The sequence below is a fragment of the Pteropus vampyrus genome, unplaced genomic scaffold (genome assembly GCF_000151845.1).
Source record: "Pteropus vampyrus isolate Shadow unplaced genomic scaffold, Pvam_2.0 Scaffold11, whole genome shotgun sequence".
Taxonomy (NCBI): domain Eukaryota; kingdom Metazoa; phylum Chordata; class Mammalia; order Chiroptera; family Pteropodidae; genus Pteropus; species Pteropus vampyrus.
In genome coordinates, this window is record NW_011888792.1 from 2,675,460 (window position 1) to 2,695,158 (window position 19,699).

Genomic DNA, 19,699 nt, shown 5'->3' on the forward strand with positions numbered 1-19,699 from the left:
GCAGATGGGACTTCCCAACTTCCGGACCCCTCAGGCGGGACAACTCTGACGTGTGTTTGCTCCCTACAGTCTCCCCAGTGTTCCCGGTGTGTGGCAACAGTGCCCACAGTGGTAATCTGTTCACTAATCCACCCAGGACTGCTTTCTTTGCCATTCTACCTCATTTCTCCCACTTCCTTATGGGTGCTCCTGAAATCATGGGCCCCAAAAAGAGCCTGGATCATGGATTAAAGATCAGTATCTTTGTAGGCTTTCATGTGGTTGTTAACCACTGTTTTTCATGCTATTAAATTTCTTAACTTAGAGTTAGGGGATTTTATTAGAGTAAGAGGAACATGTTACCAATTTATAGCTGCCGCTGTTCATGTTTATACGCACTGCTCGCTTTCCTGCTGCTGCTGCAGTTTCCTGTTCCCGCTTCCCAAACAGTGAGCCCACTGTCGGTTTGAAAATCTTGGCTAACATTTAAAAAAAGTCTTAGCTGATAATGATTTTAAGTATTTCCCCCCATTCTCAGAGAATGCTTATTTCCTTGCTTTAAGACACAAAGAAATTGCTCTCCAACGTCTAATTCTCTGGCCGATCCCTGGAGAGGTGGCAGGACAGTTTGGTCTGGAGAAGCCTTTCTTGCATCCTAAGATTTCATCACATAGGGTGTGAGGCTGAGTCTGACCCTTCGTTATTTGTTGCTGTAAATGATTTTGTATTCACTCTCTTGGAAGTGAAATGCTTGAGTTAAAAGTTGAAGTTCTTGACACAACTTGAAATCCATTTTTTAAAAAGTGAAATTCATTTATAGAGGAACTGAAATCATTAATTACGTTGTAGCTCCTTATCTTTTTTATGATACACGTTTTGCTGTGGGTATAGTACTCTAAAACATCTGCTCAATAGTCCGTTAGAGCAGCGCAAGAATGCTTTTACATGAATGCAATAAAGTAGCAGATGCTTCTTAACGACAACTTCCCAATTCATTTAGGAAACAAGTTGGATCTGGATTTGGTCTTTCCTCCAAGTGTGGCAACTGTGCAGGCAAATGATTCCAAAGAGGTTAGAACTGACATATCAAGTCATTCTGTATGATTTTTTAGGATGCTGCAAGTTAGTCTAAAAGCCTTATCTAATAGCACTTTAATAAAATTAGCATTTTTCTTACGATGCACATAATTCGTTACCATTATAAGCAACCAAGAAAATACATTTATTCAGTATTACCAGCGTAAGCTTCTTTTATTTTCTTTGGAAACTTCTGAATGTTGATTTATCAGTAGCATTACAATTAGAAAAAGTGGTTGAATGCCCAGGATTGGTAACAGGGAGACCTGGGGGTCCAGCAATTGCAAATCAAATGTAATCCCTTCCAGGAGCAATTTCTGTCACCACAGAGACAAATGATGAAGCACTGGCGGTGTCCACATGCTCCTTTGCACCAACCATGGCAGGGCCGGCCTTCTCAGTACAGCAGGCGATTTTCCAGAGAAGAGTATGTTCTGAAGAGTGCCAGAGAAGCCACTGCTGCTGTCCCCCACCCTCCCTGCCATGTCATATTCTGTGTTACAGAAACTGTATGGTCAGTGATTCCTTCAGATTTCCCTGTTCAGGAAAACTTCTCTTCAGGGCAAAGACTCTTGGCAGGATTAACATGCCCAGCCTGTAACATTTACTACTGGTAAGTGTATCAGGTCCCTTTCCTTGAAGATCAGATCAGAAGGGTTAAATTTGGGAGCTTTGTGTCAAAGAGGAAAACACAGTCATGAAAAGCTAGATGGAGGGGATGCCAAAGATCAATTTTTCCTTCTTCATAATTTTGTTTAACAATGATCTGAGTCAGCATAGAGTCTTTAAAATGGATGGATGCATGCACCCAGAGGTCTTGAAAAACAATTCACTGAGATGTGGGAAATAACATTAGGATGGCTATTTTTGTTTTTTATGAAGTTTTACTAATATTTAAACATGGACTCATGCTGGCTCTTCATGCAGTTCATTTGTCAGAAGACCAGGTGCTGCATATGTTACTCAAGACATCTGAAAGGAAACAGTGGGAGCCAGACGAAAGAAAAGAGCTGACAGTGGTGACTTCACCCCTTCAGGTGCTTGTTGCACAATGCAGTTACTGTGTCCTGCATTAACTGGGATGCTGTCACCCAGTTTGACTTAACATAACTCCTTGTCAGACTAGGGGCTTTAACGATTCCTGCAAAGAAACCTCTAATAAACGAAAATGTGGCAGTATATAAAAACAACAGTATAAGCAAATCTTTCAAAAAATTAGCTCTCCATATTTGAAATTAAATTACATGAGATAGAGTTTATTTTACTATTGTTAATAGTGACCCTTGACCTGTGTTTATATTGTGCCAGACAATAGTTTGAGGCCATTTATGTTGGTTAACAACTCTTTGAAAAGTATTCTGAACATGAAGACAAATCTCTTACAACTAGAGAAAGGATTGAAATGTGAGTGTCATGGTTTACTAAGCATAGTCAGTGACAGACTCAAAAGAACTGAAACCAGACCTTTGAAACGCTGTATCACAATTAAGATTTTAAAACAAAATGAAACAGAAAAGTGCAGCATATTCAAATTGTTCTCATCAAAATATTACTGGCAAAAAAAGTATCTTCACTATGAATAAATAAAATAACTATATTTTTCTGTAACACTTTATATACTATGTTGATTTACACATTTGGAGCCCAGGGCTCCTTGTCTATGTGCAGAATAGAATGTGATTCTTTATTAAGAGAAGGGAAATCACCTCTGGCTCTTCAGAGTAGGTTTTGAATTAAGGCTACTGCCTTTAAGTGCTGGAGAGAGAGGCAGAGCTGCTGGGCAGGCAGGATTTGGGTGTTTAGTGTCTGGGTGTCTGATCATCTAGGACTGTTCTCAGGCCTGGCTGATCAGCAGAGAAGCCAGGAGCCCAGTGAGAGGCAAGCAGCTGTGCGCTCATTTGCAGCTATTTACACGGGTGACCATTTTGAGGTATTCACTTTTTCAACAGGTACTTCAAAATCAACATTTTTGCAGCTGTATCCATAACCCTACACCAGAAAGCTGAGTACAAAATTGGCAAGATGCCCAAAGAGGGCATGAGGGCAAGGGGCCAGTCAAGGTCCTTTAATGCTCAGAGCAAAGATCAGGGGACTTCTGTTGGTACCCAGATTGTCACTTAACTAAATAATTACTTGGAAATATTTTTTTTCCATCTTTGTCTTATCCTTTAAGGTTTTCAATTTTAAGGTGTTTTACAATATACGTAGTATATTATACAGAAATACATGTTCATAATTGATGAAAAGGTAAATATACACATATTAAGATGAATGCTTAAATTTTTTGACTCCTGGAGTGACAGTCAAAAAAGTTTATAGACCTCTGATTTATTCCATTTATTTATTTCATTTAAGAAATCTTGATTGAATGCCTATTATTTGTCTGGTACTGTTCAGGATGCTTGGGATACCTGAGTGAGTAAAACAAGTATAAGCCCTGCTCCGCAGTTCTAAGGTATGTGTGTGTACCACAGCAGGAGAAGCCTTCCCCAGACCCCAGACCAGATAAGGCCCCAAGGTGCATCCTTACATTCTAACAGCATTTGCAACACTATAATCAAATAATTGTTAATGCAATGATTATTCCCCTTCCCCTGCTAGTTATAAGCTCTGTGAGAGCCAAGATTGTGTTTGTTTTTTTCATGCTTTGCATCTCTCCAGTGACGACACCATGCCTGGCGCATGTAGGCATGTGAGTGAATATGTATGTGCTCTGTCCACACACGTGGCGCACATGTGCACACATGTATGTGAGTATGAGCAAAGCTGAGGAAGAAAGTTGAGGGGCATTCTCAAATAAAAACTCTTGCCAAGGGCAGGAGGACATGTAGTGAACGGAACAAAGTGTACAAGACTTTAGTGTACTGCAAGAAGAGTTTGTTAGGAACAGGTGTGGGTGGTTAGGGGTGACCGGTGACCAGTTTTAAGTGATAAGGCAGATTGGTGAACTTGGTTAAGAAACAAAAGTTCCTAAAAGTTCATCGGGGTGAACGGTATGATCGTTGAACTAAAAATAAAGCTTGTGAAACATGATTCGGACATTAAAAGGTTTATACTTGAAAGAGCTAAAACAAAAAAGGTTAAAATCCCACCCACTGAATTTATAGACTTAGTAAATTATGTATACTCTGGGGACTATGCACATTTTTTTTTAGTAGCACTTATTGTGATAATAATTTTATTGTTTGTGCGATTATTTAGTGCATCTCCTCCCTTTAGGGCACAGTGTCTGCTGTTCTCCCCTCTGTTTCCAAAGCCTAAGACAGTGTCCAGAACGAGCGCGGGGAACGAGGGCTTGCTGCCTTTTCTTGTCTACAAGCTAAGAATGGTTTTTACCCTTTTTATATGGTTGAAAAAGAATCAAAAGAATAATGTTTCATGACATTAACATTATATGAAATTTAAATTTCAGTGTCCATAAATAACATTTTATTGGAACAAAGCCACACTCATTAATTTACATATTGTCTAGGCTGCTTTCATGCTACAATGACAAGTTAAGTGGTTTTGACAGACACATACAGTGCACGAAGCTTAAAATATTTACTGTCTGGCCCTTTAAGAAAATGTTTGCCGACCCCTGGTCTAGAACGTTAGACGATAACCTGTAACATTTGATGAGCAAATGAACAAGTTAATCAGTATACCTATTATGAGACAGATAGTTTTACACTTTATCTTGGTTAATACACTTTAAACAAGGGAAAAGGGGGAGGAAAGTGCTCTCATTTAACAGGTAAGAAAACTGTGGCTTAGAGGGATTAAGTGATCTGCCCAACAAGTGAGTGACAGAGCCAGAAACTGAACCCAGGTCTAACTCCAAATCCCATGCCCTTTCCATGTTTGACTAAGCTGTGCTTCTCTAATATCTACATGTTTTTATCTGAGATTTTGAGTGTAGCCTTACATCCCAATAGAAAGATGAGAACTTTCACTGTGCTCTTATTGCTGCTGAAATAGTATTATTTAAAATCAGTACCACATCTTTGTCCTGGCACAGGCACAGTGCCTGGCATGCGGTAGGTCCTTGTGGAACTCGTTAAAGGATTCTCTTGGCAATAAAGCTGACAAGCAAACCAGTAGAGCCCCATTTATATCCACATAATCCAGAGACAGTTTTGAGGAGGGAGAAGAAGCTGATGCCTTATTCAAACAGTTCTCTGCTCATTCCTAGATGTGATGTTTCCTGTGCATGCGGTGAGAGAGTTCATGCTGGAGGTTCCACAGCACTCTGATTGGCTACAATGCTTGCCTTTTGGTCTATTTATCAAGACCTTATCATTTTCATTCTTTGGCAGTGAAATTTCCTCATTTGTGGATTTGAGTATAGAAGTTTATTCATATGCTGAAGGAATTTGCAGTTTATTCATCAAGACATTTAAAAATCTCACTCGTTTAAATTAGGGTAGTGCTATCTCCTACTTTGGAAAATGACTGCAGCCAAACTTCAGCCTATTGGAGTCAATTATCATCATTCTTTTACGGCTCAGAATTTATCATCCCCTCAGGAAATCTAATGTGACATCCAAAGATTAAAAAAATATATAGAAAAGGGGGAGAGTTCACCATATGGAGACACCGGTTGTTTAATAAGATTCTGCTTACTACATATAAAAACATAATAAAATGATATTAAGATGGACTTGTAGGGGTGGCAAACTAAGGTCGACGGGCTTGTTTTTGTAAATGAAGTTTCACCCGGAATTTTGCAACTTTCATTTGTTTACATGTAGGCAATGACTGCTTTCATGCTACAATGGCAGAGACCTCATGGCCACAAAGCCTAAAAATATTTATTATCTGGCTGGTCCTTTAAGAAAATGTTTGCAGACCTCCGGAACTAGGAATATAAGAAAAATGAAAAGAATGAGGACTATTTAATATGGAAAAGGGAAATCTGAAGATAATAAATTTGTTTATACTTTTGAGAGGATATTATATAAATGAGGATTCTTGTTTCTTAATTTTAATGCGAAGATAAACCTAATGGAAACTGATTTACCCTGTAGCACCAGGAAGAATTTTCTGACAATGGAGTTAAAACATAGAGTGGCTTCTAAAGCAAGTCTTACACATTGGTGGTTACATGTATGGTGCAAAATTTACTCCTTTTGGCACTCCAAATTCTACTTTTAAAGATTTCTTTTGGTTAATGTTATCAGCTACAAAATCTGCTGCTGAATGTCATAATTGCTAAAGGAGTAACTTTAAGGCGTTAATGGCCATTGATACCTTAGCAAGAATTAATTGATTAAAAGGAAAAGGAGAAAATGAAGGATTTTTGGGGAAACGGAGAGATAGAGGAAAGGGCCAATAAAAGAACTGCTGTCCCTGGGAGTGGGGGCGATGAGCTGATGTCTTAGGTTTGTGGAGGTGCATTAGGCTTCCAGTGAAAGGAGACCGAATGGGGCAGTGATACTCCTGAAGACGCAGATGAGCAGCCAATGAGAGCAAACGGTTTATGGTATAATTTTGTGTCTTGGTGTTTGGGCTTTCCCAATGCTATAATTCCATAGACTATGTCATCTTAAGTATAGAATCCTAAAGTAGACCCTCCACAAATATGTGAGGCGAAGCTTCCTGGAGTGTTCTGCTGACCACCTGCATGAGCATCACCTGGAACCTTATAAACAAGGTGGAGTCCTAAGTCTCATCCCAAAACGACTGAGTTCAAAACCAGAAGTTTGAGGGTGGAGCCCGAGAGGAAATATGTTTAACATTCCCTAACCCCACCCACCCACGCCGGCAAAAAAACAAACAAAAAAAACCTGATGATATTTGCTGAGTGAAGGAGCCCTGCGCTTGGGGTTAGGGCCTTAAGTTAATGCACCAGCTCTGTTTCTTACCTGTTGGGTGAACTTGGACCTTCCTCCTAGAGCAAGGGAGCAAATAACATAATGTACATAAATGTGCTTAGAAAAACTGCAAACCCTTGTAACTGATGCTGGTCTTTCTTATGTAATATGCAGAGGTAGCTCCGAATAGAAACACATTTGACTGATTCTGAAGCTCAGGATACCAGGTACAAGTCTTTCCCTCTTGCTTTAGTTAGTCGTGATTTCCATATGAATTTCTGATTTTCACATCCCTTATCCTGCTAATTCTTGGCTTTAGCAGCTTAGGATTCTTAAAAAGTAAATAAGAGGAACCTAACTTTTCTTTTAAAAAGTCCTTCTGAGCCTTTCTAATTTTTTTGTAGGAATACAGTGCTTTTTATCTGTTGATATGATTTATGGACTAATTGTCACTGGCACACGATAGGTGCTATTAAGCATTATTACTCTTCTCTCCTGCCAGGAACCTATGTCTCTGGCATAGAATCTAAGAAACAGCCTCTTCAGCAGTCCGCCTTATGCTCAGCCTATTTGCTAGCCGCCCAGCTCCTTGCTCAAGCTGTCTTACTGTCTCCTGCACAGTCCTAAAGGAAATAGGGCCTAAGAAGCACAATGGAGCCAGATACAAACATCCAGAAAACTGCCAGATGTGCTTTGGCGGGTTTCTGCATCGCTCCCTCCTGCCTTGCCCTTGAGCATGCCAGGCTGCAGAGAAGGATTTAATCCCACAGGAGACAGATTCTTTCTCTCGGTGGGAACCCTCATTGGCCATGCTGATGCTAATTCACTCCCCTCTCATGGAAATGGGAGAGCGAAGAATGGCGCCTCTTTTTTCCCTTTTTTCAGAAATCAGGAGTAGTAGTGATAACATTCCTGGGGGAGGGGCAGCCACACTGAGATGTTATTCTTAAATTAATCTTGGTGACCACCTCTTGTCTCACTGTCACCTCCGCTGCTGTCAGACACATGGCTGCCTTGTGTTGAATCCTCTCTTATGTAGCAGATACTACATTCACAGTTGCTAAAAGGCTATCACTTGCAAAGATTCTTGTGATAGTCACATCAAAAGCCACAGAGATCATTCTAGGAGTAAAGATAGTGAAAAGACCACCTCGGTGCGAAATGATGAGTATGTGAAACAAACAAACAAAAAGGACCTGCTTACTGAAAGTCTCTCATAGATTATTTTTATAATTCATCTTGAATGTTTTAATAATTGAAATTTTTTCTTTAAGGAATCGATGTTTTCAATAGTTTGTCAAAGGCTTCAGCAGTCTTTATTACTTCTGAAAATATTAAAAGGCTGTTGACTAAGGAAAATCAAAGTTTGTTACATAGCCTATTTTTCCATTGTGATTAGATGGCTTATGTGTCTCTTCATGAATACAGCTAAAGACCGTCTCAGAACCAGCACTGTCCCTCTGTCACTCTGGTTTCTTAGCTAGGATTCTGGCCCATTAATGTTAGGTTTGAATTAAAGACCTGACTGGTAGAAGATAAACAAATAAAATCTCTTTTCCTCAAGGGACAATAAGAATAAAGCTCATTACTTATGTTTGCTCAGTAATAGTACTAGAGATTTTTAGTGATAGAAGAAAAGTTTTTCTTCTTTCAATTACTTTTCCCTGCAGGCTAAAGAGAGATATGGATCTCATTTCCTAAGCCCAATATACTATTTGGGTTTGCTTTCAATAAAATATATATGAAGTGTCTCCAGCATGATCCCTGTTTAATGGGATTTAGTTATAAAGCTTAATTCATATCAGATTTTCTAAGTGAGAGATCATTGTCAACTTATTGTTAATTGAATTCAATAAAATCAAGGTTTCTATAATTAATATGAACCACTTAATCTTTTAGCTCCTGAATAAATGAAATTTTCTAAACACAGGTATCTTCTTATTTAATGAGTTAGCAACATTTTGAGGAAAATAAATACTCATGTGTCTCTTTTTATTATAACTCTTAATAGGAAATTAAATATACTCAAATCCATTTTTAAAACATAATAAAAGAAAAAAATAATAAAACATCATCAACCCTACCCAAAATGTTAATTATATTGCCCATGGACTCATCGAGCAACCTCAACCATCGTCACTCCATGGCCAGTTATGCCCCTCCCACACCTCCACCCGCCAGGCCCTCTCCTGGGTTTACTGTAAAGCAAACCCCAAAACTTAGATGCTCTTTATCAACATAATTCCTTTGCCATCTGTAATGTTAGCACTTGAGGTTTTAGAAATTTTATTTTGTTTTTTAACAAGCCTCGAATTGCTTCACTGTTTCTTTCCTTTTCATTTTTTAATTAAAAATTTTGAGATAACTGAAGATTTACATGCATTAATAAGAAATAATTAGAAAGATCCCTTATACACTTTACCCAATTTCCCCATGATAATATCTTGCACAATGATAGTATAACATCACAACCAGAATATTGTCATTGATACAATTCACTGATCTGATTCAGATTTTCTGTTTTGCTTGTACTCGTGTGTGTGTGTGTGTGTGTGGTTCTGTGCGGTTGTGTCACATGTGTGGGTTCAGATATCCACCGCCGCAGTCAAGATACAGAACAGTTCTATCACCACACACAAGGATCCCTCCTGTTGCCCTTTTGTAACCATAGCCACTTCCCTCTGCACCCTCCCAACACTAATCTCTCTGTTCTTCATTTCTAAAATTTGTTGTTTCAAAAATGTTATATAAATGGAACCATATGGCCTGTAACCTTTCTTTTGAATTCCAAGAGATTTTATTTTTATTTATTTTTCAATTACAGTTGACATACAGTATTATATTAGTTTCAGATGTACAACATAGTGATTATACATTTATATACCTTATGAAGTGATCACCTCAATAAGTCTAGTACTATCTGATACCACGCACAGTTATTACAATGTTATTGACTATATTCCCTAAGCTATACTTAACATCCCTGTGACTATTTTCATAACTGGCAATTTGTACTTCTTAATCTCCTTTACCTTTTTTACCCATTCCTCCCAACCCACTTTCCATCTAGTGACCACCAATTTGTTCTCTGTATCTATGAGTTTGTTTCTGTTTTGTTTATTTTATTTTATTTTAATTTAATTTTATTTTAGATTCTACATATAAATGAAATCATATGACACTTGTCTTTCTCTGTCTGACTTCACTTAGCATAATACCCTCTAGGTCCATCCATGTTCTCCTAAACAGCAAGATTTCATTCTTATTTTATGACTGAGCAATATTCCATTGAATATATCTACCACATCTTCTTTATCCATTCATCTATCAATGGACACTTAGGTTGCTGCCATATCTTGGCTATTGTAAATAATGCTGCAGTGAACAAAGGGGTGCATATATCTTTTCAAATTAGTGTTTTGGATTTCTTTAGATAAATACCCAGAAGTAGAATTGTTGTGTCATACAGTAGTTCTATTTTAATTTTTTGAGGAATCTTCATACTATTTTTCATAGTGACTGCACCAATTTACAATCCCATCGACAATGCACAAGAGTTCCCTTTTCTCTACATCCTCACCAACACTTGTTGATTTATTGATGATAGCCATTCTGACAGGTGTGAAGTGATATCTCATTGTGGTTTTAATTTGTATTTCCCTGATGATTAGTGATGCTGAGCATCTTTTCATATGTCTGTTGACCATCTGTTATGTCCTCTTTGGAGAAATGTATATTCTGGTCCTCTGCTTATTTTTTAATCAGATTGTTTGTTTTTTTGATGTTCAGTTGGATGAGTTCCTTGTATTTTTTTGGATAACACCTTTTCTGAATCTCTTCTCCCATTTTTAGTAGATTGTCTTTTTATTTTGTTGATTTTTTTTAAATCTATACAAAATCTTTTTAGTTTGATGTAGTCTTATTTATTTACTTTATTTTGTTTCCCTTGTCCGGGGGTACATATCTAAAAAATATTGCTAAGAGAGATGTTAAAGATTTCACTGCCTATGTTTTCTTCTAGGGGTTTTGTGATTTCAGGTCTGACATTTAAGTCTTTAATGCATTTTGAGTTAACTCCTGTGTACGATGTAAGAAAATGATCTAGTTTTATTTTTTTGCATGTATCTGTCCAGTTTTCCCAACATCATTTATTGAAGAGATTGTATATTCTTCTTGTATTCTTTCATCTTTTGCCATAGATTAGTTGACAGTATAGGTATGGACTTATTTCTGGGCTCTCTACTCTGTTCCATTGATCTGTGTGTTAGTTTTTATGCCAGTACCATGCTGTTTTTGGTTACTATAGCCTTATAGTTTGTTTGATATCAGATAGTGTGATACCTGTAACTTCATTCTTTCTCAATATTGCTTTGGCTATTTGGGATCTTTTGTGGTTACATATAAATTTTAGGAATATGTATTCTAGTCCTGTGAAAGACACCATTGGTGTTTTGATAAGGATTGCATTGAATCTATAGATTGCTGTGGGTAGTATGGCCATTTTAACAATGTTAATTCTTCCTATGAGCATGGTATAGCCTTCCATTTACTTATATCTTTTTCAGTTTCTTTCTTCAGTGTCTTGCAGTTTTCCAAGGACAGGTCTTTTACCTCCTTGGTTAAATTTTTTCCTAGGTATTTTATTATTTTTGGAATTCCTGGGAGATTCACCCAGGTGGTTGTGTGTGTCAGATTTGCTCTTTCAATTGCTGAGGAGTGTGGAATGATGTACCATGGTTTGTCTAACCATAACCTGTTGAAGGACAGCTGAACTGTTTCAAGTTTTTAGCTATTCTGAATAAAACTGCTATGAACATTTATGTACAGAGTTTTCATTTCTCTTGGATAAATACCTAAGAGTGTAATTGGTTGATTGTGTGGTAAGTACATGTTTAATTTTTAAAGAAACTGCCATATGGTTTTATATTCCAGGTAGCATGTGTGAATGACCTAGTTTCTCTACATCTTCACCAATATTTGAAGGTGTCGCTATTTGTTATTTTAGCCATTCTGATAGATATGTAGTGCTATCTCATTGTCGTTTTAATTTACATTTCTCTAATGGCTAATGACGTTGAACATCTTTTTTCATATTCTTATTTGTCACTTATATATCATCTTTGATGGCCTTTTGCAGTTTTACTCCTTCATTTACCTTTTTTCAAATTTGGGTTGGGGGTGGAGTTTCTGGCCAATTACCTTTGACATGTGTTATAGTATACTTAGGTGGGAGGAAACAGATCTGCTACTAAAGTAGAACATATTCCTTACTCTGGTTCTCAGCTCTGTGTTAGATAGAGTCTCTGGGAATACAAAGACGAATGAGACAAGAACCTTAGTCTTGAAGTTCTAAAACTATCTGGCACTTTTGGAAAGGGAAGTCGAAAATATGTTGAAGTCTGTGATTTCCAAATTGCATGACTTCAAAGGATGGAAAGAGCAGACACATGCCAAGGATTCAAATTCATTTCATGTGAGTTAAGTGTGCAAAAATGTCTTTTCCTAAAGATGGCTTTCCAGAGCAAGGGGCTGAGTGACACAACAGCACTCCCAATTATCTCTGTGCCTCCAAATCCCACTCCAGCCTTCAAATCCCACAAAGGCACTCAGCTGCCAATGAGAAGACTGGGGTGAGACTGATCATAGGTTCTTTGAGAAACTTGTTCTGTCCCCTCTCTCTTATTTTTTGGGCTTCTGAATTGTTCCTGAGAATCTAGATCTATGTGTATGTCTAATTGATCACTCTAGTGTTGACCCCAGCATATACCTGAGTTCTTAATTTGAATTTGGGTAAAGGACATTCATTCTTTCCAGGAATTTTATTCTCCCTAGCAGGAATGAATCTCGGGCAGTCCATTTCTGTAGTTTTCTGCAGAAATTAATGACCCAATTCCATAGTTATTTAAAAATTGGACAGTGATCGTCTAAGAAGAGAAATATCTCAATAGGGAAGGATAGGGAATAAACACACACACACACACACACACACACACACACACACAAATCTAATTTATGGTAAAGGTGAGAGTAAAGTCAATGGGAAAAATGCAGTATCAGAAATCATCTGGGAAAAATCCCTACCTCATGCCATACACACAAAATTCAGATGGATTATGAGCTAAAAGTAAATTTAAAAATGTGTATGAGAGCATGTGTGTGTATAATAAAGGAGTTAAACATTTTTATAATTTTTAGGAACGAGGTGGGACATAGCAGGAGGTCTTTTAATGAAGACAGGTGACTCAGAAGCTGCAAACAGAAAATGCATAGATTTAACTACATGAAAAGTTAAAAAAGAACATGATAAAATGGAGAATAAGCAAAGTTAAAAGAAAACTGAGTGAAAATGTTTTATACGCATATATACATATATGTATCACACGGTCATGCACACCTGTTTTTCTCCAATTAAGTTATTATTTCTAATATACAGATAATCTGTATAATGCAATAAGGAAAATGCAAACTAAATAGGCAAAAGATAAGGATAAGCAAATTACAGAAGAGTATAAATTACCAATAAATATGAATAGATAGATGTTCACTTTTACTAATAATCAAGACACTAGAGATTAAACAAAAAATAGACATTTAAAAATTCATCAAATAGGCAAAATTATTTTAAAAAATCAGTATTTATGGGATATGAGGAAGGACATTTTCATACATTTTTGCTGAGAATATAAATTGATATAGCTTTCTTCTGAGAACAGATTGGCAGTATCGAAATTTAAAATGCACATACCCTTTCGTATAGTAATGCCTCTTTTAGGAATCTACACCATAGAAAAATAGAGGTGTATAAGGATACATGTGCTAAAATATTCATCGCAGCATTAGTTGTAGTAGCAGAAAATTATAATCTATCTAAAATATCTAGCCATGTAAAAATATTTAAAAAAAAAAAAACCCTATGGCATAGTGATACAGTAGAATACAGTGAAACCATTAAAAGGAGCAAAATCTACAGCACTGACATGGCAACACATGGTAGGATATCCATAAATGAAAAATCACATCAAGGAACATATGTATATACAGCATGATTTAACTGGTGGTAAGTGGGTGGGTGGGTGGATGTATCTGTAGGCCAAGAAATTTAAAAAGGCTGGAAAAATATACACTGACCTATTAAAAATAGTTACAAATCTGAGGTATTAGAACTGCTGGGTTGATAGGAATTTCACTTTTTATTTTATGTAACTGTGAAGTGTTTGCAATTGGTTTTTTTTTTATCACAAAGATGTAATGTTTTATAATGTTAAGAAAGAAAAGGAAATTATAAATGCTAACGAACCCAATCATTGACCAAAAAGGAAGAATGTGGTTAAAATAATTGCCTTAAAAGATGGTATAGATACTGTTGCCGAATGCGAACTTAAATAAACAAACAGAAAAACCTCTTTCTTGCTACTGCATTCATTTTTTTGTACTAGAATATTTATTTCAGTGATTTCTCTCTGATTTTTTTTTTATTGTGTTTAATTGATAGTATTTACTGGAGTTCAGTGAAAAACTATTTTGTAACTATCTCTAGTTGTGATGTATCTAGTATAATATCTCCTCCAATGAATTGACGGTGAGTGGGGAATTAGTAAAGCAGATACAGATCTGAAGAATTGTCTGTGGCTTTACTTATCTCCACAGGAAACCTTATTTTATATTGATAAAGTTTGAAATCTTTCCTGTAGCTCTTTCTGATTGTTCACTGTCATTGTTAGTATTTTAACGAAAGGTAGAAATGAGCCAAACCAACTTGCTTCTTTCCTTATACTAAATTTATTTCAAAGGAAATTCTTCAACTAAATAAATGAATGTGGGTGGAACCAGATTCTGACTCAACATGTCCATTTAATTGCTTCTAAACATTAAGAAACCCCCACACATCATAAAAAAATCAACCAGTAAAGAATGATTAGGTGAGACGTGAACTAGCTATAACCATCTTTGCTTACAAAACCCTGTTTAAGTTGACATTAATACTTGCCTTCTACTCTATTCTAAATAAAGATTTGTTGTAGAAATATGCCAAAGATAGCACAATAATAAAGAAAACAGATTCAGCTCAGATTTTGAAATATACCTAACAAACTCAACCTCTTGCAAAATAACTTTCTTATTCAAAATGGAACTGGGAATTGTTCAGCACACAATGAATCATCTTTTGGCAAGTACAATAGAATCTTTAGGGACATTTCACAGCCTCTTGTTCAATTGTTAGGATGTTTTTAGCTTTCACAGGTAGGGAAGAAGGAAGCTTGTATAGCCATCATCTTGTTGCTAAAATTGAACAGTAAAGATTTTTCAGAGTTGCTATTGCAATAGATCTTTTTGCTTCTAGTTTTCTTCCTGTTTCTTTACCCAGAGCTGCTTTTTGTCTCTCAAAAACAATCTGGAAATAGTTAATGCTAATGTTTTCTGGTTTTACTATTTACCCAAGTCTCAAATGTTAAACATTAATGTGGGAAACTCCCTTTTCCTTACCTCATAGCCCTATATTTATTTAACTGTTATTCTGCAAGAAGAAAACCTGTCTTTCTCTACATTATTGTACCCTTTTTAAAAAAATTGACAAACACATTTTGTTTTTGTTTTCGCTTTTTTTCAGGAAGCTTTAGAGTTACCGCTGGATGATTTTGAAGTGACTGAGACCGCAGCAGCAACTGAAGTGGTTAAATATGAGTATCATGTCTTATATTCCTGTAGCTACCAAGTGCCTGTGCTTTACTTTAGGGCAAGCTTTTTAGGTAAGCCCTTGTTGGAAACTAAATGTAAATTCAAATGTTTACATATTAAGGCAGAAAGCAGATTTGGAAAATTCTTGAGAGGAAAAAAAATAGAGTTAAAAATAAGAAAACTGTGGGTGAGGTAAGGTTTTACCAGTAAATTTTCTCATGCTTTAGAAACAGTATCAAGACTTCAGAGTGAATGATATCATCCCAGCCTTAAGTCTGATCTTCAGATTCTTGGCCTCCTGCCCAACACTGACTAAGCCCCCCTGGCCCTTTTTTTCCTTTACTTTAAACAAGTAGGAACAACTTAAAGCTACAATGTTTATTTACTTCTAACTTTACAGTAAAAATTTCTTTCAATCTCAAATGATCCCATTAACAAAAAGCCCCTGTGTCTTCTTCCCCAAATGCTAATAATTATTTCAAGAATCGTTTATCAATTAGTTTAAGCTATACTTAAATATAGCACTAATATTTCCTTTGGCCATCTATACATCTCCTGTGCCTTCGCTTCCTGCAGTGCTGTTACTCAACTCATCCACCTTGCCAAGAAGGTGGAACACCCTGTCTCCTTGGAGGCCTTCGCTAATAAAGCTTATTTAATCAGCAACCACATGGAGTCCTCACCCTGCAGTGCAGCCGTGACTTCCCCCTTCATGTCCTCCAGCTAAACGGGGTCAGCGTTTCAAGGCCTTATGGGTCCTGGGCCCAGGGGCAGCAAAAGCCACTTCCCCAGCCCACCCCGTAGCCTATTTCTCCTTTCGATCTGGCCTTATCAGCAGCATTTTGCATTTTGAGCAGCCTTCTAACTTTGTCTGGATAGCTAAGACATCTGAATTTAGCCAGTGATATTTTATTTTTAATTAAAAAGTAGCTTGAGCTGCTTTGAATGTGTATTTGGTAGATTTAATCACTTGCTGCCTTATATTGTTTAATGGTCTCTAATTTTGCGGTGTTGGCGGTTTAACAAAGCACTTAGGATTTAAAACACAAGAACAAATTCTCATAGACTCCCTGGTGAGAAGATTTTAATCTGAGGTGCAGTTCCTAAGAACTGACAATTTGGGGTAAATTTTCAACATGGGACATAGGGAATTGAGGACACTGAAGGTTCACTAATTCACAAACTCTCGTTGCAGATTTATCCATATGATTATTAGGGGCCTTTTAAACACTCACTTTATTGTAATTCTGTTTGGTTTGGAGCCCAGAGGTTAAAGGAGGCTTCTTGTCAGTGAGCCGTATTATACTAAAAAGTAGGAAAAGATAACATTTATTTACCAGCGGGGAGGAAAATGTCTTTTTTGGTTCTGGTTTGCAATGGCTCTACCTAGTACCTTCTGGATTCAAAGACATGTAGAGGCTGCAGGTAGAGGAAATAGGACACTACTTCTTCAATACTGTACTTTCATATAATTAGTATTCACCATAAGCAGTTAATCACCAGAGAAGAGCTCCCAGAGACAAAACAAGTTGTTTAGCTTGTCAGCATTAGGGAATTGGAGGTGTTGAAACATGACTGCTTCTAGCTGGAAGTGGGTCTTGCCCAGGCTGCTGGATGAGCTCATACGTGTGCTTTGCTCTTATGTGCCAACAGCTCCCCTTACAGTACAGCACAGTAATTGTTCCTGCAAGTCCAATTATATTTTAATGAAATTTGTATACTTCCTAAGATCTTTCCTTCATGTTGGTTTTCTCTATCTTTAAAAAAAAAAAATTAGCATCTTTGGATTCTATTTATATACTTTTAAGATTTCTTTTATTATGCTTAATAAGAAAAACCAAAACAAGTCATTGATTTTGCGTTGAAGCATTCCTTGTTCTTACTCTTCCTCATTCTGTGTTGTATAGAATGAGTGTTAGAAATTTTTTAATTCCAGAATTCATTTAGTGCTTGTTCAGGTACATTAAAATATCAAATTTAGTCTTTGCAGAGCATACTGAATGTTTTCTTATGGTGAAACATGAAAAATGGTTCTTTTCCTTTATCATAGTCTAATAATTTCTTTTCTATTTTCCACCTAACTTGACTTAATGGGTCTTCTAAAAATGTATCACCCTTTACTCTGCAGTAATAATTTTTTGTTTATTCCCCTCAATCCATTCTCTTTTTCTGTAATATCTGATTTCTCTGGCTTTTCATCTGTTTGTTAAACAAATCTGTCAGTGTGGCAAATAGATTCCTAACATCTTCCTCTTATTCCAGGTCCAGATTTTTCTTTGTCTCATTCTAAGAGAGTTCCGACCTAGAAAAGAGGATGACTATAAAATTTCTTGCCTAGGGGTCTTTTTTGTTGCATCAAAAATAGTTCACTTAGCCTTGTTTTTGAATTTCTTTTGAATTTCTTTTGCATTTGATTGCTAGTAAAAATTAGTTTCTCTGGTTTGCTCTGAATTTTTTTCCAGTACCTCTTTTTATTTTTTTTTAGGAAAAGTAAGTACTAATTCCCATTTAAATTGACACTACCATTTCTTTTCTCAACTGGCTTAGATTCCAGAAGAAATCTTTATTCTGTCTTTGAAATGCAAATCCATTGGACTGTAATGATCTCTTATTCCTCTGTATTGTCCAGTACCCACCAGGTTAACTACTGCCTAAGACTCAGCTAACATGCCACTTGATCTTGTCACTCCCATGTCATATCGTATCATATGTCATTTACCACAGATATCATATTACACCACATCATATCATATGTCATATCACAAGTTGTACTTTGACAGAATTATTTGTTTACTTGTCTCCTGTAAAAAGTTAGCAGGTAGAACTTTAAAGTAAAGAGAGGAAAGAAGGAAATTAATATTAAGTACCTACAACCTCCAAAGTGATAAACTTTATTCATGGTTCTATGTGTGTGTGTGTGTGTGTGTGTGAGAGAGAGAGAGAGAGAGAGAGAGAGAGACACAGATACGACATATATATATACGTGTGTGTGTGTATGTGTATGTAGTTTTACTTATTTTGATACCCATAGTATCAACTGTGGCACAGTATCAGCAGGTATTTATTGAATGAAACAGTGAGGAATTTCTAAGCATTTCTGAATACAGCCGCCAAATGGAAACTTTGTGATGGCGTCCTATTTGAACTGCTGTGATGAGTTATAAAGAAGTAAGTAATGCTCTTGTTTCCAGGAGACTCAGGACCCCAACAATCTATATATCTTCACTCTTTAGTTTGGTACTTCTCAGAGACTATAGGAGTAGCTGACTCAGGATAATAGAAAGTCCTGAAGACTCAAAGGTGGGCATCCAAACCAACTGAGCAGCTGCCCTACTTCTGATAACACATATTTTTATTTGATCCTTGAAGGCAGACAGCTACATTGAGACAGATTTGCTCCTGAGTGCCTTGCGTTTCTACTACTTGGGCTTACAGGAGCTCAGTTCTCTAGTGGGTAAGATGGATTTAAGAGAAGACGTAAGTCCTTTCTAGTGTTCTTTATTTCCCTAATCACTCTTACCATTTCAGGTTTGAGAGAGATGGTAGGACAGGGTTAATAGCATTTGATACCCAGCAGTGGGTGAGAGACAATTGAACTTCTGTCAAGTAATAATAAATAGCCCACGTTTGACTAGTGCTTTGTAGTTTGTGAAGTCCATCCTCACAAAATGTGGATATCTTGAAGTGCCCACTGTTTTTTTTTTTTTCCTACTATTTTTTGAAACACGCTATGTTAAAGAGTTATTTGTACCTTATTTTTCATAATTCTATTCCCCCACCATTCCATCACCTTTTTATGTCCCATCTTCTCTTTTGGGGACTTGGCTTTGGTCAAAAGCAGATGGAAAATACCAGAAATGTCATAAAAACCTTAGGCATGCACATAATGATTTTGCCTTCACCAGAGTCCTAAGCTTATATATTTTCCCCTTTCATTGATATAACTAGAGACTTCAATATTTCAACTGGAATTCTGATTAATTTCGTCTCTGTCCCTCTTCTTCCTTTGTTCTCAATCTATATTGAAAAACAGACCAAGTGGTTCTTCTCATTTTCAAAATATTTAATTTTTTGGCTGACATATGGGTTCTTCTTGGGAATCGTTTTGACATATTTCTTTAATTAGTCAGATGGGCTGCTTTTGAATAGGGAAGGAAACATTTCTTCCATTC

General features: G+C 36.7%; 1 protein-coding gene across 7 annotated transcripts in view; it reads left to right on the forward strand.

The window, feature by feature from the left end:
* Positions 1-19,699, forward strand: part of ATG10 (autophagy related 10) — a 204,536-nt gene that overhangs the window by 106,366 nt on the left and 78,471 nt on the right. For all 7 annotated transcript variants that reach the window (XM_023523083.1, XM_023523072.1, XM_011377677.2 and 4 more), the window contains one exon: positions 15,460-15,598. In XM_023523083.1, coding sequence (XP_023378851.1) covers positions 15,460-15,598 — 139 coding nt within the window. The remainder of the gene's footprint in view (positions 1-15,459; positions 15,599-19,699) is intronic.